Genomic DNA, 26547 nt, shown 5'->3' on the forward strand with positions numbered 1-26547 from the left:
AGAGCTAGAGGTGGTTCAAGGCACAGGAACCCGATATCGCACTGTAGGTTAAACATAGACCATAGATCTACACTCACGTCATATATATTAATAGAGTAAAGGAGCAGCAGCTGCCATATTGGATTGTCGTGCAGACAATCGTTCCGATTTCCATCTGAAATGTACGCTAAGAATTCGGTGACATTCAAAGCTAGGCACACGTACCTCTCAACTCGAAAATCAAACCAAAACACCTCTGGGGTGAACGTTATCCCGCATTCACAGCTTTTCGAGCAATCTCATTGGTCCGCTGAACGTAAGTAATTTTTCCAGAACAAATTCATTACATTAGCGCGAAATTTAATAATCGTTTTTGTTTTGTTTTGTTTTTTTTGTTGAAACCTGATCGGGTCTCAAATTCATAGCTCATCCAAAACTTTTCGCTCTCAAACCATGCCGCCTTGTTTTCCTATACTATAAATACTTCGGTTCAGCGATCAAGCGAGAGGCTGCGCGTGCGGGATAACGTTCACCCCAGAGGTGTTTTGGTTTGATTTTCGAGTTTGAGGACGTCTTAAAGTTAATAAAATGGGTATTATGTCGTGGAAAGTAGGCAGGATGTGTGGGGACATGTTTAATTGAGAGGTACGTGTGCATAGTTTTGAATGTCACCGAATTCTTAGCGTACATTTCAGCTTGAAATCGGAACGAGTCGATGTCTGCACGACAATCCAATATGTCAGCTGCTGCTCCTTTACTCTATTAATATATATGATGTGAGTGTAGATCTATGGTCTATGTTTAACCTACAGTGCGATATCGGGTTCCTGTGGTTCAAGGCAGTCATACTGCACATCGCAAAGTCGACCAAATCCTGCAACCTCATTCCTTCAACTTTTTAACTGCCAGGGGGAGCTGTTTCAAAACAAACGTCCATGTCCTTTCCACGTCTTCCAAATCGCCGCATCTCAACACCCTCAGACAATTGCAGAACTTGCCAACGAGTAGCAGGAGGAATGGTGAGGAATTGACTACAGTGAGCAGGACGGCTACAAGGGGTGGCGTCACCAGGTACTGACCTGAACGACCCATTGTGTCCACAGTGAGTTCAGTGAGTGAACTGAATTAATGCTTACACTGTACTGACCTGAACGACCCACTGTGTCCACAGTGAGTTCAGTGAGTGAACTGAATCAATGCTTACACTGTACTGACCTGAACGACCCACTGTGTCCACAGTGAGTTCAGTGAGTGAACTGAATTAATGCTTACACTGTACTGACCTGAACGACCCACTGTGTCCACAGTGAGTTCAGTGAGTGAACTGAATCAATGCTTACACTGTACTGACCTGAACGACCCACTGTGTCCACAGTGAGTTCAGTGAGTGAACTGAATTAATGCTTACACTGTACTGACCTGAACGACCCACTCTGTCCACAGTAAGTTCAGTGAGTGAACTAAATCAATGCTTACACTGTACTGACCTGAACGACCCACTGTGTCCACAGTGAGTTCAGTGAGTGAACTGAATTAATGCTTACAATGTTAAAAATGTCTATGTTCATTCCTTCATCGTGTTCAGTTTATCTACTTATGTACACTTATACTTATAATACGTTTCCATATTTTGGCCTGTGTGTTTCTTTTGTTATTGAAGAGTTTATTTTAAGACGCACACTTTGCTCTTGCTGTTTTCGTTTGTTGTCACCTATGCTCTCAGTAATATTCCAGCTATATGTCGGTAGTTTGTAAATAGTCTGCACCAGACAATTCAGTGATCAACATCATGAACATTGATCTAGGCAGTTGGGATACAGTGACATATCAACCAAGTCAGCGTGTCTGACCACCCGATCCCATTCGTCACCTCTTACGACAAGCAAGTGGTGTTGGAGACAAGTTCTCACGAGGTCTCACCAGTACCACACTATTATAAGCCTTAACGGAGTACGGTGTATTATCTCTTTGAATAGTATTTCGTCGCATACACGCTATAGGTATGCGAAAAATACACATGTGTGAAAGCGCACATAAGACCTCCAAATCATCCCACAACAGTATTCCAAACACAGACACTGGAAAAGTAAATATAAACTCAAGATTATTATTTCGTTCTCATTTTACTATTTTGTACGTCACGCTGTTGTTGCTATAACTCGTCTGAGAGAGAGAGAGAGAGAGAGAGAGAGAGAGAGAGAGACAGGGAGAGAGAGAGACAGAGAGAGAGAGAGACCTACATACCCTACTCCATACAAACAAGTCTTCACACGTTGTTTCCTGTAAGCATATATCGAGTACATATGTACGGAATCATTACACATTTTTGTATAGCTTATACATGATTTAGAGGCTGTACGTCCGTAATGCTGGGGTTCACGGGAGGGACATCCTGCACACGGTGGCGTAATTCTGGTTAACACATGGGGTGTTCATCCACACGATCTTCTTGTCAGAATAGGACATCTTCGTGCAGTAGCCGCCGGTCAGTCCAGACATGCCGTGTCCATCACTCCAGTTCTCGTAGACGGGGTCAGATCCATCCAGCCAGGTGAACTTGTCGAACACACTGCGGTACCGGTAGCCTGGTAACAAGACACAACAACTTGAAACTCCAAAAATTGAAGCACATTGGAATATTAGGCAACAAGAAAATAGAGACGTTCTACGTATTGAGATACATCAGCGGCTACAGAGACGACAGGGGTGTCCATTGCTCCGCCCACGAGTCAGGCCCAAAGTGGCCATGAAGTCGATACAGAGACATTCTCCTCTTTACACATTTTACCCGGTTTAAAGGTTTGAAATTCACTTCTTGTAATTAAATCATTTAAATGAAGATAACACAAATAACTTTATTATCATCACTATTTACTATAAAACTGTTCACTGACATGGCACCGGCTGGCACCGGCATGACGTGAGTACACTCCTGAGTCCCCGTCTATGCCCCTCCTTGTGTATGTCGTGACACTTTCATCGCCTGACGTTTTGTGGAAGGATATTATACTCAGTATGAGGTAATGTTGGCATGACCAGTGGGTTGCCAGTACCCACCTAAAAGTATGTTGTTCTTATCTGCTCCGTCGTGGAAGTCCTTCACCATGTTGTAGACGAAGTCGTTCTCAGCCTTGCTGTGGACTGTCACCATGTTACTGTCACCCCTGTTGACAACGTTTGATTGAGTTATATCGATGCTTTATCCCGAAACTACTAAAAAGTAAAATAATGAATATATAATTCGCTAGTTGAGTGATTGTACCTAGCTTATTCAATAGTCTAAGTCTGAAACTAGTGACACACACAACTACCCTAGGTTAGCTGCACTTTATCTACGGAAGTACCATGATAACAAACAAACGTTCAGTAATATATTGAACAGTAAAAGAAACGCAAGTTTCGAAAAAAACGACATCTCATAAAAGTAAGCGTTCATGTACATGGCGTCTATTCCCAAAAAATGTTGCGCTTCTTTTCCTGTTCAGTATACGTACCGGTTAGACAGAGCAGCCACCGACACGTTCACTACAGTAATACTTACTGGTTACACAGAGCAGCCACCGACACGGTTCACTACAGTAATACTTACCGGCTACACAGAGCAGCCACAGGCACTGTTCACTACAGTAATACTTACTGGTTACACACAGCAGCCACAGGCACTGTTCACTACAGTAATACTTACTGGTTACACACAGCAACCACCGACACTGTTCACTACAGAAATACTTACCGGTTACACACAGCAGCCACGGACACTGTTCACTACAGTAATACTTACTGGTTACACAGAGCAGCCACTGATTCGTAGCTATTCGAGGTCTTGCCAGTGTACAGGTAGCAGGAGCCGTTGTGTTCCTTCCAAACTTGGAATAATACAAGTTACAGAATTATACTGGGTGAACAGGAGTTACAGTGACGTACACTAGTTATCTCGAGTAGAACTTCACCAAGTGTAAAGCGGTTTACAATACAATATTTAGCAGATTTTGAAACCGCACTACATTATCAAAAGGATGATGATACTCAAAGCTTTAATGAAACGTCACATGAGATCGAAACAAGTGACAAATGATAATGTTTATCTTACGTGGTGGGCATTTACTGGTTGTTACGGCTGATTCTGCAACAAACAAGGATATTGTCCTATAACCAGTCTATTCGCTATTCATCTCACATATAAATGACGCGTTCTGAATGGCTGAGTGTTCTTCTATATGAATGTACCCCGCTTACAAACGAGTAACATTTCAATGTTCCCCGCTGGAAATGCCAAACTCATTCGGTACTTCGTGGTAGTAACTCTTTATCTCGAAGAACAATGAATCACGCACGATGTAGGGAAATCACCGATATTTGGCGAACGCAAATCGACAGAAGGGAGATAACTCTAAATCTATTTCCCTTGTCGGCTAAATCTAGCGATGGCTGCAAAACGTTTAGTATCCGTACTTCAAGCATTTTAAAATTATCATTAGGTTTTGTGTCAGATAAACACGTTGTTTACTGGTTCCTCCGGTCACTCTGGCTCACAAACAAACATCAAGGGTACATCAACCCATGTTCCCCTCGTGACTAGTTAACAATTAATAATATATCCAGGAGTTTAAGTGAGTGAGTGAGTTTTAGTTCAGCTATATTCAAGGTATATGGCGGTGGTCTGTAAAGACTCGAGTCTGCACCAGACAATCCAGTGATCAACTACATGAGCATCGATCTGCGCAATTGCGAACCAATGACATGTGTCACCCAAGTCGGCGAGCATGGCCACCCGATCCCGAGAGTCGCCTCTTACGACAAGCATGGGTTACTGAAGGCGAATATCCTAACCTTTACCTTCAGGATTTCGTGAGTTAAAGAATCTGAATGCAATGACGGCAATAGCTGACAAGATGTGACATGACTTATATTTCCATAGATTTATAGTACAGATTCTACTTGTCGATAAGTATTAAGTCAATAAAGCATTCGAACTCGCCAATGATGGCGTCCGTATCTGGATCAATAAACATTGAAGAGATGTAAACCTACCTATGAGACACAGGGCACCGTTCTTCTCGCTGGAACTGGCAGCATTTTTGCTGAACAAGGAGGCGTAAGTCAATTCTGACAAAACCAAAGAAAACTAGTTCAGCATTTATCTGTACATGACTGTTGAAAAAGGTTTCACTGGTCAAACCTCAGTTAATGAATTAGAACACATAAACCTGTTTGGCTCTGGCATGCTCCTAACAAAGCGATCTGAGACCATGGTGAAGTCCGCTCTATGTGCTCTATGTCCGCTAACAGCTCTATGTGCGTGGGGACAAGGTGCTGCCACTTGTAGCAAACAACAAATGTTTGTTTGGTGTTTGTTTAACGACGTTGGTGTTTGGTGTTTGTTAATGAGCCTGATCACCAGATCCCATTTTCGCCTTTGACGACAAGCATGGGTTACTGAAAAGATGGTGAAATGGTCAGGCGCTCGTCGGCGTTTTTGATGGCGTCCTACCCGTATTCTTTACACGTATCGGTTTGGTCCAACAAGTTAATTTAAGCTGTAATTCTTGTGGTGTCTGGATATTGATATCAACACCCGGATGTTAACATGTCTGTTACGTATGAACTCCCATACTATAGTAGTTAACTTCTCCAGCCTGGTTGACCCCCGCCTCTCCGGTCCAGTAGTCCATGTCACTGCCAAAAATCAGCAACTGGTTCCGAATTTCTCGCTGAAAGAAAACAGACTTTCAATTGACTTTCTGTGATTTCCATCCTTTGGCGACCACGGTTACAATGTAACATGTAACACGCCGCTCTTACACGTCACGTCACTGGGAGGCAGGCTGCGTGACGTATCTTGTGCTCTGGCTTGATGCTGATTCGTTCAGCTACTGGTTTGCCGGATCCTGATTATTTTATTACCGCGGTGTTAAATGTCTCGTGCAGTGTGCAATTAAATGGCTACTATAGGTTGTCTGAGTCATAAGCACCTGTCTACAGACTTGAGGCACGTTGACCACGAACCTTCCCTCCCCTTCCCTCTAAATAATCGAGTCTGGACCATACAATCCAGTGATCAACAACATGATCATCGATCTGCGCATTTGGGACCCGATTACAAGTGTCAACCAAGTCAGTGAGCCTGTCCACCTGATCCCTTTAATCGCCTCTTACGACAAGCATAGTCACCTTCTGTGGCAAGCATGGGTTGCTGAAGGCCTATTCTACCCCGGGACCTTCACGGGTCCCCGTCTTTTACGATAAACATGGGTCATAGATCAATTCTAACCTGGATCTTTGCTGAAATATTGCGATAGGTCACCATAGTAACCCACTCGCTTTGTGATATTTCCACCTAGATCCGTATGCTTTGTGTGGGAGGTGAGAATATCCGACCACCATCACATCTTTCCTTTCTTCCACTGCATGGCTTCGGTTGTATATTCACCTGTTAATCAGGTTTTGAACGTCATAAAAAAGAACCAAAGACCTGTATGTTGTTACAAACCTGTGTGACGTCATCTGTAACGGTGGAAAGCTCTCCCCGTCGAGTTAAACACTGGTACTCGGCTATGTCGTGGTCAGTCTTGGTGTTGAGGATGATGTAACACCTGCCGTTGTTGCTCAGTTTGTGTCCTTCACCGTTGGGTCCGCAGCTCTCTAGTGAAAGATGGTCAAGTATGATTGACATTGCAAGTTATATATAGTCAAAGACGAAACGTATTTCAAACTATGGTCAGATTTGTATATATTTGTCGATAACGTGAAATCATATTTTCCAACATTTTAGCCTCAGAAAATATAGGGAAAAAACAGCAAAATGAAAAACCAGACATTTTCAGTCGGATGATGTAATACGGTATGTACTTCAAACGTACCAAATGCTGAGGTGGGGATGATAGGCATCTGACAGATGTAACGGAACTCGTAATGTGACCTCCTGGGAACCCACTTGTAGCCTTGGTAAACGTCCATAGCTGAAACAAAAACATTGCCATCATCATGATGATCATCACGAGGGTACCGGACTGAGACAAACGAGCGATGCCCTACTGATAACCACAGATGTCTTACCAACAAAGTCGTCGTAGATTCTGGAGTCGTCGTATTTGAGGTCCCCGTTGATGTATGTAACCGTTGTGCCGTCCATGAAGACGAATTCTCCTTCTTTAGCAACGTCCGTCAAACCAATCCAGACATTAGTTTCGCTCTGACCCAGATATGCTCTCATTTCCGCCTTAAATTATAAGATTTGCGTTATTTAATAATCTTTAAAAATTTCAGTGGAAACTCCAAAGGACAAAATGAACATGTTAAAACACTGATTACGCAACAGTTTCGTTTCCTGTTTACTGGCTTCAGCTCTATTTGGAACTTTGTGCGATAAAAATATCCAGAATTCTTTGACTACTTCATTTAACTGGACACATAATTACTGTATTAATCAGTATAATCTGATTCGTCTGAGCACTTGGTTATTGCAACATTTGGTTCCTTCCAATCCTTGCAAATATGCCGTATGCTCTGTCGTACAGCTAGGTCCGACAATCAGAAATCTGGAAATCGTGGAAATCTCAAAACGAGGCTCGGCCATTAGAAAACTTTGGCGGTCTGGTACAGAAATGGTATTATCTGAATCTCATTGTGCGTTAGAGAACTACACTGAATAAACGCAAAGACACATAACACGTGTAACCAGTAAGCTGATGCACTGTGAATCACTTTTCGACCCCATTCCTCACGGGCTGTTAGTATGCTGTCTACACCTTGACATAAAGTATAGAAATACGAGGTTCTTAGAGTTTAAAGTTAAACATCATTTGTAAATACCATTGTCTTATGAAACAAGGAATTCAGTGTTGTTTGCAGTGTATATTTTCTTTTTCAAAAGAGGAATTTCGGATCGGTGGAAAAGTAGGTTATTGTCCGAATAGAGTAATGAGATCCATGTTTTGGTATGAAGTTTCATTATTCTGATAAGAATGAATAAAATATGTCTTTCCATTCAATAAGAACATACTGGTGCCACAGGTGTCTCACCAGTCCAGGAAACAGACAACTGGCAATTTGTTTCAAGATTCATCTCAAGAAAGACTGGAACGTACGTACTTGAACGACCATGGAGTAAACTCAAAAGTTTTGTACCAGTAGAACTTTGCGTAGATCGATGCTCATGCAGTTGATCACTCTGGTCCAGACTCTATTATTTACACACCGCCTCCATACAGCTGGAATATTGCTGAGTGCGGCGTTTAACAACAAACCAAATAACCTGTACAGCTGCTGAGGAGATCCTTGCCAGGTCACCACCCATCTTCACACATGCGCGTTGAGCATTAACAAAACTGAGTCGATCATCTCCAAAATAGTAGCAGCTTCCGTCAATGACTACACCACGTGACCCCGGACCACAACTTGGTAAGGTTCTGCCACGTCCTGGGGACGCCAATGATAAAGATATACTTTAGTTAACATGTACATATACTCTTTAAAAATTAGGGGAGCTTCATTCCTTCATTTACGATTAAAGCTAATTAGGAGATTTATCGGAGTCAGTCAATGTTGATATGATATTATTGAATGTTTTGAGAGTGCATCACCATTTCCACTATCTTACAACCATAGTTATTTGGAATGTAGTCGCTTTTGAAAGATGATTGGTGTATGGCATGCAATTTGCATGCAAACAAACACTGTAAGAATTTAGGTTCTAAGTGATTTCTTGACCTTTTGGAAAACACGTCAAAATCAAGAATGGGACCCCATGCTCGTGTATGGGGCTACTGCGTTGTGCACGTCCATATCATGCGTTGTGCTTACGGGTGGTAATAGATGTCTGTCCTTGAAACGTTTGTTAACGTTTACACTTCCTATCCATATTGAAAGTTCAGGTTCCCCTACTTTTTTAAAGAGTATATTTCCCATAGGTGTAGGTTTAGGTTTAGGTTTAGGTGTAGGTGTAGGTGTAGGTTTAGGTTTAGGTTTAGGTTTAGGTGTAGGTGTAGGTGTAGGTGTAGGTGTAGTTTAGGTGTAGGTGTAGGTGTAGTTTAGGTGTAGGTGTAGGTGTAGGTTTAGGTTTAGGTTTAGGTTTAGGTGTAGGTGTAGGTGTAGTTTAGGTGTAGGTGTAGGTGTAGTTTAGGTGTAGGTGTAGGTGTAGGTGTGGGTGTAGGTGTAGGTTTAGGTGTAGATGTAGGTTTAGGTTTAGGTTTAGGTTTAGGTGTAGGTGTAGGTGTAGGTGTCGGTGTAGGTGTAGGTTTAGGTTTAGGTGTAGGTGTAGGTGTAGGTTTAGGTTTAGGTTTAGGTGTAGGTGTAGGTTTAGGTGTAGGTGTGGGTGTAGGTGTAGGCGTGGGTGTAGGTGTAGGCGTGGGTGCAGGTGTAGGTGTAGGTGTAGGTGTAGGTGTAGGTGTAGGTTTAGGTTTAGGTGTAGGTGTAGTTTAGGTGTAGGTGTAGTGTAGGTGTAGGTGTAGGTGTCGGTGTCGGTGTCGGTGTATGTGTATGTGTAGGTGTAGGTATAGGTGTAGTTTAGGTGTAGGTGTAGGTGTAGTTTAGGTGTAGGTGTAGTTTAGGTGTAGGTGTAGGTGTAGGCGTAGTTTAGGTGTAGGTGTAGGTGTAGGTGTAGGTGTAGTTTAGGCGTAGGCGTAGGTGTAGGTGTAGTTTAGGTGTAGGCGTAGGTGTAGTTTAGGTGTAGGCGTAGGTGTAGGTGTAGTTTAGGTGTCGGTGTAGGTGTAGGTATAGGTGTAGTTTAGGTGTAGGTGTAGGTGTAGTTTAGGTGTAGGTGTAGGTGTAGGTGTAGGTGTAGGTGTAGGTGTAGGTTTAGGTTTAGGTGTAGGTGTAGTTTAGGTGTAGGTGTAGGTGTAGGTGTAGGTGTAGTTTAGGTGTAGGTGTAGGTGTAGTTTAGGTGTCGGTGTAGATGTAGGTGTAGGTGTAGGTGTAGTTTAGGTGTCGGTGTAGGTGTAGGTGTAGGTGTAGGTGTAGTGTAGGTGTAGGTGTAGTTTAGGTGTAGGTGTAGGTGTAGGCGTAGTTTAGGTGTAGGTGTAGGTGTAGGTGTAGGTGTAGTTTAGGCGTAGGCGTAGGTGTAGGTGTAGTTTAGGTGTAGGCGTAGGTGTAGGTGTGGGTGTAGGTGTAGGCGTGGGTGTAGGTGTAGGTGTAGGTGTAGGTGTAGTTTAGGTGTAGGTGTAGGTGTAGGTGTAGGTGCAGGTGCAGGTGCAGGTGTAGGTGTAGTTTAGGTGCAGGTGTAGGTGTAGGTGTAGGTGTAGGTGTATTGTCTAAGGCCCCGCATTACTAGGGAGGCTCACACGGGAACATGCTATGATGAAGATGCAGGGTGTCAAGGTGTCCTGCTCCACAGGAAGGCGGTTTTCATTATGCTTATTTTGTTTTTTGACGGTCGAATCGTACTTAATGTAGCTCAAAGTTTAATAATTGAGATCTAATTAATTCTTTTGAAAGTTGGGAATCTCATATATTAATGAACTCATGGTACTTACCTGCACACGTAGCAAACACCTCATTCCTCGATACGCCCCCACAGGAGCGTCCTGTCATGGCGCTACACTCCTTGGTACATCCCTCACCAGAACCGTGTATACCAAAGCTGTTACCACACCAACATTCATTGCCTTTCTGCAGACCGGCGTATCTGTAACCATTCTGAGAACATCTCTGGACACAGAACCCCCTTGTCATGGATCTGTGGAGCTGAATAGTCATGTCAGCGATGTCCCTCCGCCAGGTGTCAACAGCGCATCCTCGGGACTGATTGGACAGTGGTTCAGTAGCTGAAACACACAGTGGTTAAGTGTCAGAGGATACACCTGTCCCTTAACAGAATGTCCCTAGGGTCTCCCGACTGGGTATTAATGCTTGACAAGTATTAGATGAGCCTGTGCAGTAAACGCATTTGTGACAAGCAGGCGGGGCAAGTAATCTGGACGAGTACACTTGGTTGCTACAGGTAGATTGGCGATTAAGCACGTGCAAATCATGCTGACTGTGGCGTGAAATCAATACCGCTACTGTTTAACACGTGTCTCGTGGAGCGATTTAGTTCAGCAAAACACGATCGCGACTCGATTCGCACGATGAAACTTTTCAATATTTAGACGACAACCTGTTTCCCTCTTGTTTCAAATGGAATGTTCTGAAGGGCATTCCCATATATTCAAATTGCGGTCATTCGTTAGGTCGTTGCTCATCTAATACTTGTCAAGCAGTACATGCCTTGGTACAGTCGGAGTGGGAACAGCTCACCTCACCTGTGAACATACCAGGCCTGGCAGTATGATCCTGCTGTCATAGACGATAAATAGAGAAGGGTTCGTCAACACCTAAGTGACTGCAACATTAAGGGGATAATAAACTCAAGCATGAAGTGTATAATGATAGTAAATCAGACCTGATATCTCGCCACATTAACAGGTGTTTGGTGAAAACATCTCAAAGTTCCCACTTAAACCTGCCAGAATGCTCCCTTGGAAGCTAAGTGCACGTGTCAGGCTACCTGGTTCAGCACGTTGTGGACACTGGTCATCTCCGTCACTGGCACTGGTCAAAGGAACAGTCGTTGGGCGAGTCTCACCAGCACCAAAACCCTGTTGACACAAGACGTCACAGATACAACGTAGCCACATATAGTCTGATGCTTTTGTTGGGTAGAAACCAGCACCAACATGAAATACAACAAAACATTAAGTATAACATTCAGAGTTTTGCACTGTGTGGATCGTAAACATTATAACCCAAGTCAGCATCTACACACTGAAACTGTCACGTAGTTGAGCAAAGAAGGATCCTTATCTTAGAAACATTAAGCTCCGAAATATATAACGAGTACGGTGCGACCCAGATTCCCCACAATAAATTCCACTGGCCTGGCATTACTGTCAGTCCTAGTCCTAGTCCTAGTGTATTTCAACAGGCTTTGTAAACATGGGCAACCTATATGACTATGTATGTGACAGTATGTTGAAACAATGTGATATTTCACAGATATGTTTAAACATCTTACGCACTCTCTCATTCCGTGGGATTTACATATGGTTCCATTACATTTGTCACCATTTACAAGGTTACATACCTGTGATGATGCCCTGACACAAGGGGGCGCTGTGTTCTCCACTGAGGCATCCTGGAAAAAGATTTACATATTATAGACCAACCACGAGAGTAGCATTTGTGAACAAATATATACATATGGAAATTAATTAAGCAACACCAAATTCAAAGACACATAAAAACTTAACAAAGTGTAACGAAGTAATTTTGATGATTGATTATTCAATTTTGATGTATTGACATACAGCATGAGCTTTTCATGGGTTGATATGACGCGCGTGAAGCTTGCACAGCGCACGTGCATTGCTTTAACCTCAACTTTCGAAAAATGCACTTTTTCCCTGGGGTGTTTACAAGCGCAGGTTGTCGATTGCATTCGGTTTTTCATTCATTTCAATGTCATGGCACGTAGGAAATTATCAGAGGCCACTCGTTGGCAAATAATCGGCATGAGGAATGCTGGTATGTCTCTAAGACAAATCGGGACTCAAATCGGACGACATCATTCCATAATTTCAAAACTTTTGAAAAAATACCGGGCCACTAATGAAGTTAAAGACCTGCCTAGACCAGGAAGACCCAGGAAGACCACAGTCCGGGAGGACAGAGCTTTACTGAGACTTGTACGGCGCAGGTCCTTCGACTCGAGCTCTCGGTTGAGACAGGAGTGGCTTCCAGGGAGACCCATCTCGAACAGGACTGTTCGGAATCGTCTGAAAGCTGCAGGATACCGGGCAAGGAGGCCAATCAAGCGACCCAGACTGTCTCCAGCCCATAAGGCAGCCCGACTGGCCTGGTGTAATGACCGTTTGCACTGGAACATTGCCTCTTGGAGGAAGGTCCATTTCTCAGATGAGAGCCGGTTCTTGCTGCACATGGTGGACGGTCGTACTCGGGTCTGGAGGCAGAGGAACACAGCAATGGCTCCACGGAACATCCAGGAGACTGTGGCCTTAGGTTCCGTTATGGTATGGGGGTGCATTTCCATGAACTGCAAGTTGGATATCATTACCATCCGTGGCAACCTTAACGGTGTTCGTTACCAACAGGAGGTTCTTGACAGGGCTGTGGTACCTCATTTTGAGAACCATCCTCTGGCAACGAGACCCATATTTATGGACGACAATGCTAGACCTCACAGGGCGCATGCTGTAAATGATTTTTTGCGGCAAAATGCAATTGACAGAACTCCATGGCCTGCCATGAGCCCTGACCTCAACCCCATTGAACATTTGTGGGACTTTATTGGCCGTCGTGTGAGGCAGAGAGACCCACCAGTCCATAATCTCAACGAATTGACGGCTGCCCTGCATGAGGAGTGGAACAGGATCCCCCAGAATCAGATCCGGAGACTCATCCAAGGAATGAGGAGGCGTCTGGAATCGGTGGTGCGTGCGCAGGGAGGACACACTAGATATTGATGAAAGTCGGTGTGCAGACTCTCAGATGACTGTTCTTTCTTTCCATGTGACATTTGTGTTAATACACCTGACAACAACGTCTGTGGATGAATAGTAAATTGTGTCCATTTTTTCATGAATTTAAGACAGTTTTAAGAATTTGGATTTCGTTGCAATAAAGCAAAGTCTTGATACTTTTTCCCTTTAAGTTGTTTGTCAGAGATCGTCTGTTGAATAAAAAAGTGTCAAACTATATCAACCCGGCATATTTTGATTGTCAGAACACTTCAAAGTTGCTCCAATAGAAAAAATTGGGGTGTTGCTTGATTAATTTCCAGGTGTATATATATGAAACTGTATGATACTGAGCCACAACGAGAGTGTCTTTACATCAATATATGTTCAGTGTACATTCAGTACCTCTGGTTGTCTGACGTAAGGGCCATAGACTGACTGCCGACAGTCTGCAGTGTTGCTCCCGTCTTTTCTCACGATGTTGAAGTTTGGACATTTTCCGTTGGGGCACTTCACCTGTCTCTCAGTTCGAGTCTCATTTGACATCAGCTTGATGAAGATCATGCTGCGATACAGATACATCTATATGATTATAAATGAAAGGGCGGCTACTGTACGTTCACAATTATAGTGATTATGTAGCCTTTTTGAGTTGCACGAGGGTTTGGCGTTTACTTTACCAGTCTCCCTATCATGTCCGAAAGGTCTGAGCTACTCTTTGACAAAGACAACTCCTCAGAAAGTAGTTCATACCCAACTTTCTTGTCCCAGACGTAGGCTGCACCGGAAGTCTCAGCATCCACATAAACGACAGAACGAAGATCTACAATATTTCGAAGAAGTACATGCAATCGGAAGAATGTAAGAGCTTATCGATTTGCACTTCATGGACCTTAAACGTACCCAACTTGTTTGTCCCAGAAGTAGGCTGCACCGGAAGTTTCAGCATCCAGTTCCTGTATAGTGGCGACCTCTCGCGGCGGCCTGCGGGTGTTGTAAGAAGGGTACCAGCTGGACAGCTCAAATGTCGTCATGTCTTTAGGCATGCATACGCCGACACGAATAAAGTCTCCGCTGAAAACCCAAAAGAGAGCAATGATGTCAATATCTGGCAAAATGTATACTTATAAGTCAGTATCTGGGCCCTTATTCTCGAAACGTTCATAGCCCTAAGAATTCTTAACTTTGATAGCAGCCAATGTGTTAATAATGGGCTAAAGAAGTTCGTAGGGCTACGAACGTTTCGAGAATAGCTAGCCATCTTTGCTACGCAGAAGGATTCTGATCGCTGTCAGTATCCTTTTACATCTTGCTAAAAGTAAACGATTCAAGTACTTGCTCTTCAAGCACGAATTAGAAATCCATCCCATACGTTCGCACCAAAATATGCACGTTTAGTTCGGAAAAGTGATAATGAAGCCACAGACGAGGAAAGGTCATCTCTGCAGGCAGCCTTAGTGTTTGTGAGCCAGATGCTTGACATTTACTCCGTCAAATGTGGGGGACATGCGTACTGGAAATGGTGCTTGACTTTAAAAACCCGTACCAGGTGCAACATACAACATATTTCTCACCTCTCCATGTTTAAGGCCTGCATGCTGAACTGCTTTGGAACCGTGTTGTTGAAATGAACGGTGTAGGTCTTGTTGACAATGAAGTGATACGCTCGACCCTGGTTCTCTGAGGAAATAGCAATGGTGATTTGGGAATGGTCAGAATGTACGGCTGTGTTGGGGGTGGAGCCTGAGGGTTTGATGGGGGTGTGAATGTACAAACATGATGATCCCTAGTGCATGGGTACAAAATTAATGACTCTCCTGCCTCCCCAAAACTAAATGGCTGGAGTCCTCTCTCTCCCCACTTTAAATCAACATCACCACCAAGTCATAAACTATGAACTTAATATTAACATTTCTTTGTACGTCAAACAACCATGTATACAGCTATAAACAACACGGAAAAACGAAACTCACTGTTCATTGAGAATGGGTGTTCATGGGCGTCATCTCGGATCAAAGTGACCGGTTTGTCGCCAGTCCTCCAGACATCGCTTCTGATGATAACCTACATACAGGAACATATCGATAAGAGCATGGCCGAAACGTGGCGATGCATCATCACCTTCCCATAATGGGAAGATCTTGTATGCCAAATGCCATAATGCCAAAATCTTGTATGCATAACCTTATGATCGTATTTCAACACAGATGCCATACATAAAAGCTGTTTATTAATCTTATTTCATTAAATTCGTTTGTTTTCTCGTCATGAAAGCAAAGGAGGACATTCTGGTACAAGACGACCTTTAGCCCGACCAATCACAGTGTCAGGTGTAAGCTGGTATTGTTCGAAAAGCTGCTTTTTCACTACTCCATGTCAAAATTCGCGAAGGCGATGGCCTGTCGTGACCTTTAACGTGATGTCTTCATATCGTTTTTAGTGGTAACAAGAGACATTACTTGATATTATCTAGATCTATTTGTGTGACTGTGTAATGGAGATTCCATCATGAGTGTGTGTTGTTTAGAATCATCGCGGAGGTGTGACTTGTATTTTATTTAGATTTTATAAATGTATTAGTTTTCTTAAAATATTTATTCGAAAGGGAGATAACTACTTTCATTTCCGCTCTAGATATATTAGTAGAATCAATTATGATGAGCATTTCAGGATCATATTGGGAAGAGGCACAAGAGTTCGTTCTGCTTCAAAACTGCTTTTCATAATGGTATGGGTGTTGAATTCTTTAAAATCACAATGGCGTATATAACCACTTCTGCTCACCTGAACATATTTGTGAGGACATACGGCCATGTCCCAATTGTCCCTCAAGGAACACTTGGGTGTGGTAAAGAACGGATTGTTCTTGACGACCTGGGAGTTAATCATGCCCGTCACGCTACCGTCAATGTCGTGAAACGATGCTTGCTGTTTCCCCTCGCCGTCGTTCTCAAATCCGGGGATGGTGTTGTTTCCATCGAACACCCTGTTTCCTTCAGACTGAAGAGAACACCCGACTATGGAACAGTTTGTATATGGCATAATGGGCAAGGGCTATGGTGTCATACGAATAAAGAATAATCACGATAATAATAAATGCAACCATTGGATACGGCCATGTTTTCTGTTCATCTGCTGAGTGAAAACACGTACTTTCATCGAACTCAGAAAGTATTTGCATGGATACTGGGACTGGTGTCCATGGGGACCTGGGAAACTCTGCTGGAGAGCATCAACCTACCCGGTCACAGAATCCAAACTTGAGACCCGACACGGAGCTCCTTGCACTGAACACCGGCATGTTGGTTCTCCTGAAACCAAGCGCACCTCCAGCTCGATACCCAGGAACGTTGAAGACATTGTCCCATGTAGTGTTCCAGTGCCAGTGGTAGAAGTCGTTGAAGTAGCAGTCGGTAACGAAGCTCGGGCCGTGATAGAAGACGAATCCTTGCAGAGGATCAGTTCTGATGTAAATAAAGAATTAAAATCTTTCTGAATCCAAGAAAATATTTTTCCATGTTTCCATTACTGTGTTATAAAGAAGTGATGCATCAGGTAGAACTAAGGGTGACATCTCTAGGTATAGGTCGGTGCCGTATACTACCATTGCAAATGTCATGGTGGCCTGCAGAGACATTTAACGTGCATCACAGTTGACACCTAACATATTGTCAACAGAAGAGGATCTGTCACATCGTCGTCGATGTCACCTGTATGTAAAGGATAAACTGGTAAATAATGAATATCGCTCACGGTCTCCAGCCCAGAAACGACCTGCTGAACTTGTGAACCGGTTTCACGTCCCCAGTGAATCTCCAATCAGTGTAGGTATAGCCCACACCCATATTGTCTGACATCCCAATAAACACGGAGTTCTTGACTTCATTGACGACGTTGTTCTTGGAGAGCGGCATGATGAGACCGCGCTGGGAGTCAGCAATACTGGAACAGCACAATATACACGACACTTCAAGAAACATAACTAACAGATACATATAGTTACATACCTGTTTGACAGTCTCAGTCACATTAGGGATATAATGACCAGAACATCTACTCTGGAGTATTCTCAAGGATTGGTACGCTACTTGACAAGTCTCACCTGGAGTTGATAAGAACGGTGTTGGCACCCCTCAGCCAGATATTCTCCTTCCGGTTCTTGTACACGGTAAGTCTGTCGGAAAGACAACTTTCTCTTTAAGTTAACGCTGGTGAATGATATTTTCATTGGCGTGTTTAAATTCGAAAACGAATTCACATTTTGTTGAATAGATGCGATTATTTAACTCTGTGTTGGTTAACATTGCGTCTTGTGGAATAGCATATAAACAGTGATAAGTCCACAAAACCGATCCTTAGAAATAAATATATACACCATGCGACATGTTTGCGTTACCTCTTGATGGTGGTGGTGACGGGTGTTCCTTCTGGAGTGTTTGGTTCTCTGGGGTCGTATTCGTTGGATCCAAACTTGGCGTTTTCTGGGATGAACGTGTTGTGGTACATTTGACCGTATGAGATTTTGCTGTCAAACATCAGACCTCTCTAGGAATTGAAAATTATTAGTTGAACTATGGTTTGTCACACATTAGTAATACTGGTCATAACAACAATGGCTTGTCATACATTAGTAATATTGGTCATCACAACAATATTCAATTCTGAGCCCAGCGTGGCGGTTGTAGTGCTGATTATGTAATTCATATATTACACAGGCATTTAACAACAGTCGTGGTGCTGAGATACTGTCTTGTAATTGGACCAAATGTATCACAGATACGGCGTTTTAAACATTGTATTGAAATACAGCCCTTGTTCCCTTTGTGACATAAGTTTAAGTTCGCAAATGTCTATTTGAACATGGATGTTTTTAACCAGCTAAGTGTAACCTTCAGATGAGATATACCAACGTTCTACGCATCCCCACGATTGTTAAATGACTGTTCGCGTGCCAACAGCAATTCCGGTTCTCAGGACGCGCTGAGGTTGGAAGCAAAATCTCACCTCATGATTAGAGTGGGCCACGTTGTTGTCAAACTCCAAGATGGGGGTGTGTCTGGTCTGGAACTCTGTGACAGCTGGCTGGTTGTTGGCCAACTTCTCTGCTTGACGGGCTGCTGATGGTCCGAGGGGACGATCGGCGTAGTTGAACCAGAAACCAGCGTTCTGAGGAAACATTAATCATTATCGATACGCTTCAACTTCTGTTACCATAAAAGAACATTGTTATATACATAAATGATTGAACGTGAAAATGACCGATACGATCAGTATCAAGGAGCCAAGAGATATGCAACGTTCGTTTTTATACCTAAGATATCATTGATCAGTTGCCTCGTGTTTGAAATGTGATTATAAAGGGGTGTGAAATAAGATTCTTTGGGAAGACAATGTCTTTTAGTCACATGCCACGGAATTGTATTTGAGGAAAATGTCAGCATTCAAAACGCGGTAATCTCACTATCAAAGTAAACCACGGATATCGTGTAAACGTTACATTTAATACAGATTAAATTATGTCCTCTGTATTCAGTAACTTACATCGTGTCATGACCTGCTGTTTCTAATATGCCTAGTGAAATACAGCAAAATATCCTTTCCTTTGTAAGAACATACTTGATATCATCAAATACTGTCATGTCGCCAAACCAGTTGAGGTCTTATCTTCGGATTATGGTATTTAATGCTGGTTGGAATGTCAAGTTCGTGTCGCAGGTTTGGGTCTCTAGACAGCGCACATGATCGACCTTAGTATCCCTTTCTTCTCTCACTCGGGACAAGACAATGACACGCCGTGTTACTTACGTCCGAGCCGGCGGCCACGTTGTTTCTGACGTAGTTGTTGAAGTGTGTGATCCAAAACGTGGCCAGCGAACTGCAACAGCGTTTACATCGCTGACATTACCAACATGGTGGATAGGGATACACACGATGGCATGACCGTCTATATATGAGCTGAGATCGTATCTGTGGTTGGCGTATTTTCGAGTTATATATATCAAAATGTATTCCCAATATATGCTGGCTTACCATATCATATTGAAAGTCATGTTTCGAATTCCAATGACCACTTCAGTTCTCATTTTCGACATGTGAAGTAAGTTGGTTATACATATTCTGTTTGTTGGGTACACCTGCTTTGTTTCTTGATAGTACATGTTGATTGCTCGGTTTTTAGGTAGCATATATTCTGCTTATTGGTTTTACATATTCTGTTTATTGGTAGTACATACTCTATCCATTGACTATGGTTGGAATGTTGGTTGTACATGTTCTGAGTGTTGGTTGTAGACGTTTGATCTGTTGGTTGTGCATGCTGTTAAAGCTGATACCTGTTTTAAAAGATATGTGTAGAGGTTCTGTGGGTCGAATGCGCTGAGCTATTCGAAGTTGAAGGGTACATGAATTTAAAAATATGTTACCAGGCCTCTTTGCGTTTGGGTGATTTACTTTTGAATGTTTTAAATGTTATTCCGGTTATTTCAGAATTTTCATCAGTCCGATCGAGTAACCATTCATGACTTACTTGCACTTCGAGGCTAGGGTTTTGCTGCACCAGCTGTTTTTCATATCCGTCATTATGTGTGTGCCGTGTTTCGTTCCGATTCCGATGTTCCCGTCCAGAATATTGTACTGCTCCACACTGTCTTCCAGGAAGTAGCCATGGCCAAGATGATCGTAGCAGGCGTTGTCGCTCACCTTTGTGACGATGGCAGAATATTTTATCCATCCGGGCCAACATTCAGAGCAACAATTTAGGCAACATTCAGAATACTAAAACATCAGGTAACATTCAGAATACTAACACGTCAGGTAACATTCAGAATACTAACACGTCAGGCAACATTCAGAATACTAACGCGTCAGGTAACATTCAGAATACTAACACGTCAGGCAACATTCAGAATACTAACACGTCAGGCAACATTCAGAATACTAACGCGTCAGGTAACATTCAGAATACTAACACGTCAGGCAACATTCAGAATACTAACACGTCAGGTAACATTCAGAATACTAACACGTCAGGCAACATTCAGAATATTAACACGTCAGGTAACATTCAGAATACTAACACGTCAGGTAACATTCAGAATACTAACACGTCAGGCAACATTCAGAATACTAACGCGTCAGGTAACATTCAGAATACTAACACGTCAGGTAACATTCAGAATACTAACACGTCAGGTAACATTCTGACTACAAACACGTCAGGTAACATTCAGGCTACAAACACATCAGGTAACATTGAGAACACAAACACATCAGGCAACTTTCGGACTATACACACGTCAGGCAACATGTACACTATAGGTGTACACACACGTAGTATCTAGTGGCTATATTCTAACAGTGTCAACCTTCCGGTAGAAGCTGCTGGAACTGATTGACGACTGGAGTGAGAGAACTTATGAGTGTACCTCGAGTGCGTCTGTGCCGTGGATGGTGACACACCTGGCCAGACTGTGGTGGATGGAGTTGCTGCGGACCCAGGTGCCGTTGACGTCGTCGCACATGTGGAAGTGTATGGGGTAGGAACCTGCAAGTTGACCAAATAATTCTGATCTATGATATTTGTATCGAGCAATGTCCATGGCTCAGTACATAAAACACCCAAGTACAGATATACTATGTATTGTAATAGTGTCTGTGATAGCTGTAACCTGTGAACGCCTGCTGTCCCATGTGGTAGAACTCAATGCCTTGGATGTGAGCTGACTTGAAACCTTTGATCACCTGTAAATAAATCGAAATAACATCAATTGCAGATTGTTTATTTTTATATTTTCTTACTGTACTTACCACCGTGTCAACTTTTACGTCTTGTGGGTTATCACGATGTGATACTGATCGAAAAGACATATAATTAGCAATGTCCTCACATTGTCGAATTAGTTTGAAAGAGGCTCGGATTAATATCGGTTTTACATGTTTAGATGTATGAATCTACATCTACTGAGAAGCACTACAACAGTTACCTGAGACATATCTATTTGCGAAACATTTATTTCCAGTAGGATTTCAATTGTTTACCCGATCTAAGTTTCCTTAGATCAGGTCCGAGCATATTTCATTGAAATAATTGCTAGTACTATGGAGGCCACAGGCCACTTAGATACATGTGACTCACCTAAGTATCTATTTCACATTCTGACAAAACTGTTTGTTCATTAGTTACGTCATTCAAATCATGATATATATTGGCGTCATCCCACTGTTACTATGCACATTGTCGACACTAAAGACCCTCCTGAAAGTGCCTTACCTTCAAATGTCCACCAAAGTGATCAAAGTCGAAGTGAGAACATAGCCACTGTTCTTTTTCCCCGTTTGTTTCTGTGACGTAACATCCGGTTTCCATCTGACCTTGGATGACGAAGTCACGTGACAGCAGTGCCACTTCACCTCTCATGTCCACTCCGTCATACACCTTGCCGTAGTGGGGAAACTTGAATTCTCCTGAAAGAAGCAACCTTGTCATCCATACTTTTCGACAACACAGAGCGTTTTCTTCCAGCATTATTTCGAGACGTACAGGAGCGGTGGGTGGCCTCGTGGTTAAAGCAGTCGCCAAAAACCAAGTTCGATTCTCGAATTAGGCACAATGCGTGAAGCCCATTTGTGGTGTCAGCCGTGATGCTACTGGAATACTATAAAGCGGCGTAAAACTAAACTCACCCACCCGTGGTATAATATAACGATAAATTCGTAAAGTCGAAGAAGATGTCTTAAAATCAGTTTGAATATGATATCCGAGTGAAAATTCACATATTTTTTCGAGTAATATATTTAGTACTGAAAACCCTTAAAGCGCACTGAATCACTCTCAACCGACCTTTGACCCGGAACTGGTTGCTGGCGCAGTCGTCACAAGGAAACACTTCAAACACTTCTGCCTGTTTCCAGTCAAAGTCGGTGGACGTGAACACAACGCGATCACCTGAGGAGGAACAGTTAATGCATACTTATGTGAACACACAAGAAGTTCTAAATTCAACTGCTTGCAACCCGACTCAGTTTGGCTAACTTGGTTTTCCGAAAGAGGGATTAGGGTTTAAGTCTTTCACAGCTGTATATCTACACTTGAATATATATATTGTGTATGGTGTAAACGTTTAATTAGTCAAAACTAATCTAATTCGTACTAGCTAAAAATATACTTTCAAAACTTTCATCCTAGTATCGATCTTATTTGCATTTTACTTGTTTACCTGGTTGCCATGTAGATACATCATTGATGACGTCAATCCTTGGGTAGGCGATATCAGTTGACGTGACCCTGAAGTTGACGTCATGAGGGAGTCTATAGTCGTTCACAATCCTGACGGCACTTTCAGCATAAAACTTGAGTTTTCTTCCCCAGACAGTGACGTGAACGTCGTCAGTGATTGTGTACTTTGCATTACCCTGTAGGGCCACGTGTTGTTCCATTGTGACGTCACTGTTTCCTACGGAGTACGGTTATATTATATGATATTTTACAGCTTGAACCAATGTAATTTGCTTTCTAATTTGTCTAGTCTTCCTTTCTCTTTCTTTCTCACTGTGTTGTGTGGGTGTTTGTATGTGCGTGCGTACGTGTGCGCGTGTGTGTCCATCCGTACACATATGTGTCTAAGTGAGAATGAAGATTTTATGGATATCAGCTTCTTTATATGAGAACACAACGTTTCGGAGTTAATGCTTACTCCTTCACCTGATGAAGGAGTAAGCATTAACTCCGAAACGTTGTGTTCTCATATAAAGAAGTTGATATCCATAAAATCTTCATTCTTATGCATTTCACTTCTAAATGCCCTTCAAAGACTTGTGTCTAAGTGGTTTTCATTTAAACCACTGTAGATTTTTAATATTTCAAGCATATCGGCAGTCATGATAGTTGTATTCTGTGTGTTGCAGTAATTGTTAGTGCATATCCTGAACTGAAGTGTATCGGTCATATCCGCAGTATTGACATCCGTCAATCACACCACTCATACCTGCCTCTGTGATGAAGGCATACGCGTCTGTGTCTGAGACGTTCCTCATTTGTGTCTGTGTCAGTCCACCGAGGGTCTCCACAGCAGAAAATATAGACTCCCAGTCCCAATCTGGTCTTGCTTCAATGCCCAGTTTACGCATTACACTGATGGCAACTACTTTGCCGGAGGGGATAACTGGAAAACACAAGTTACAGGGGTAGTGAAAATAAGTGGTCATGACACGACAATCCATACCAATGCGTGTTTCTTCACATGCTGAAGCGATGTGAAGAATTTACTGCTCAATTACTCGCTTTGCTCTTGTTTCAAATGCGTTGCAATCACCATAATTGAATTAGTAGTCATAACTGAATATTTCCATTTGATCCTTCAATGCATGCAGCAAATATGCCATGGTGAATCAGCCGTGATTATCTAAAGAAACGGTGTCCCCTTACGTCTGAGAAAATCCACGAACAAGCTATCAGCTTCAGTATCCCAGTTCTCTCCAGTGAAGAACGTGCCGAAGTCGTAGAGATTTCCGTCCTGGTTCCAAACCACCACGTGGAGCCCCATTCCACTCTCAACATGATAGGGCGTGTTCTGTGGGTGAGCATTAAGACATGTAACACGAACTGACAACACTATGGAGATGCACCATGAAAGCACCAACAAAACTACTTGTTGTAGAAAGTAACTTTGCTATTGCGAGTCCATACGTACAAGTACATTTTTGTTACAATTACAATAAGTACCAATAAATGTGTAGTTTAAGCCAGTACAAAGTGTGTACTAGTCCCACTCGAGCCACACCCATAGCAAGTCTAAACATTCCGCGTGACATGGACGTGCTCTCATTGTTCTGTGACCGACAGCAGACTGACAGGCTGCCAAACAGCTGAACCTATGATCTGTATTTTCTGATAAGTTCCGTCACTTGTTCTTAGTTCAATGTCCATAGTTATTTATTGACACTCACCTCAAGACATTAAAGGAAGGACATTGTTTTTGTCCTTGCACCCTACCTCGTGGTTGTAGACAACTCCACACGTCTGATCTGCAGCAGGGATGGAAGTCGCCAGCTTCGTCCATGACGTCTTCACTCTGCCGTGAAGCTCAAGAACGCCCCCTGCCGTCACACCAATGAACTTCCGACCGAAGCCAGGAACGTTCAGAGTCGAATTGCTGAGGCCTATATAAAGATTGTTAAAACTAATGATACATGCTACACGAGCTTGGGGCCTTGCTGACATCCAGTAAGAACTGTGGCTGTAAATTACTGGTCTGACTTTATGTCTTGGAAAATACCAATATTCATTTTGTTGGAAAACCTGCTGTCAAAGATTTCCCAAATGGACGACGTTGCCTTTCTTGGGGAATCTGCTGCTACAGTTTACTTAGTGGGATAAAATACTGTACCTGTAAGGATGATGTTGCCTTTCTTGGTGAATCTGCAATCGTCACTGCCGACATGGAACTCTCCCTCAACCAGAACGTAGCTGACGGTGAGGGTGATGTCGGCCTTGTCGTCCCACACTAGACTGGCGCCAGATTCCACCGTGATGGACCCCAGAGACGGAGTGGACTCGTCCAGTAGCACGTGCATTCCGGAAGTCAAGTTTACCTATAAATATATAGTGGATACAGAACTACCGTACACAACTTAAGGTATGCACCCTTTAATTCAAACAGGAGGAGATAATTCTGTACAGCAATTTAAGACCAATACAGATATGTAGTAGACATACACAATTTGCTTGAGGATTATTTGAAGGTCTGTTTTTAACAAATGTATGGTTTGTTTATGTCTGTTGCTGATGATACTGATTCGCTCCCATAAGCACGGTAGATATGATTATCAACCATAGATTAAATTAATCAAATTATTATTTAAAAAATCCGTAAATGGGTGACTTGATGTGAAATGTCTCGTGCTAAATTGTTTGTATGTGTGCAATATCGCTCTATTTCGGCTATTATAATACCTCGTTGTACCAACAAACTCTACGGATAGAATCGTCTTTACGTATACATGAGGTTTCGTCACCTGTTGACCTTCCGTTGGCTTGGTTCCTCCCCACGTGCTGGCCTCGCTCCATCTCTTCAGACCGGGGTCCGTGTTGGGACAGCCAGCGTCCGCTATTGCCAGACACACCACTGTCAGCACTGCAGCCAGTGTCCAAGATGACCAGCCGTCGTCCATCGTAGTCACCATGATGAAGATGTGGCCAAGGGCTGACCAGTCAGTATATATTCGTTTCAGGACATCACATGACCGGAGACAAACAACATCACCGGATCATCCTGAGTTCGATCAGCATGTTATCAGATAGTTTCGTCGCGGTATTTAATTACTAAGATGTCCCGAGGGACTAATAAGACTTAACTAAACTGATGCTGATGTTGCAGCTGCTGATACGCAGTAAATGTGTAATAAATACTAACACAGATACCCTTAGGCTTGTTTAGTCATAAACATTACGACGTCATCGCCATGATCTGGTCATGTTACTACCAAATGCAATCGCTTCAAAGTTGGGTGTCCAAAAGTTTATCAGGAACTTACCAGAACTTCTAATAAAACTGCAACAGTCGGTACATGTTACTTAATGTACACGACTCGACAGTGCATTTTGTGAATTAAATACACACGCATGATCTGAAGGTGTAATCTCCTGGAGATAGTTTTGTCTTGTGCCACTTCCAAAGACACAAAAACTTGTTAATTATGCTTCTTTCTGTCTTCATTGTGATTTTCATAACACATAAGTGATTAGCGTTTAAGCGGGACTGGAGGGGGAACTTCCGGTATACCATATATTTACTATATGCCTGGACGTTTGGTAATTGACATCGGTTTGTTTTGAAACATTCAGTCACTGTAAATGTCCCTTTGCCTGCTTTCTTAATGCACCAATGTACCCTCAAAGAGTACTTGAAGGTTTGTGCCCAAATATGACCTTTTTTTCACTAAAAGTAAACAAGCCAAAAACTAAAGGTATCCATGATCCATGAATACAATTTGTAGATGTACAACCTAAAACTTGCCATGAAGATGTTATCATTGCGTTTACCTTCTTATTATAATGTTGATTTAGATGCGAATACAACCAAAGTATACTACATGCAGTTTTCTGCTTTAATTAAGGTCA

The 26547-nt window shown here is 42.7% G+C and overlaps 1 protein-coding gene across 1 annotated transcript; it reads right to left on the reverse strand.

Moving 5' to 3' along the window:
- Positions 1-2293: 2293 nt before the first annotated feature.
- On the reverse strand, positions 2294-25610 carry LOC137261747 (inactive cell surface hyaluronidase CEMIP2-like). Its single transcript, XM_067799533.1, has 35 exons — positions 25443-25610; positions 24815-25019; positions 24421-24587; positions 23854-23998; positions 23414-23590; positions 22646-22882; positions 22270-22374; positions 21700-21893; positions 21098-21170; positions 20855-20973; positions 19957-20129; positions 19236-19305; positions 18435-18596; positions 17827-17975; positions 17533-17604; positions 17184-17372; positions 16672-16894; positions 16215-16430; positions 15404-15494; positions 15005-15110; positions 14334-14504; positions 13836-13995; positions 12038-12088; positions 11462-11552; positions 10449-10739; positions 8234-8397; positions 7036-7198; positions 6840-6938; positions 6470-6621; positions 5594-5690; positions 5011-5085; positions 4070-4102; positions 3761-3845; positions 3037-3143; positions 2294-2564 (listed from the first exon to the last, which is right to left on the reverse strand). Exons 1-35 carry the CDS (start codon positions 25608-25610, stop codon positions 2356-2358), a joined length of 4989 nt encoding a protein of 1662 aa, XP_067655634.1. The 3' UTR covers positions 2294-2355.
- Between the last annotated feature and the right edge of the window lie 937 nt (positions 25611-26547).

This window comes from Haliotis asinina, chromosome 14 (assembly GCF_037392515.1).
Source record: "Haliotis asinina isolate JCU_RB_2024 chromosome 14, JCU_Hal_asi_v2, whole genome shotgun sequence".
Lineage (NCBI taxonomy): Eukaryota > Metazoa > Mollusca > Gastropoda > Lepetellida > Haliotidae > Haliotis > Haliotis asinina.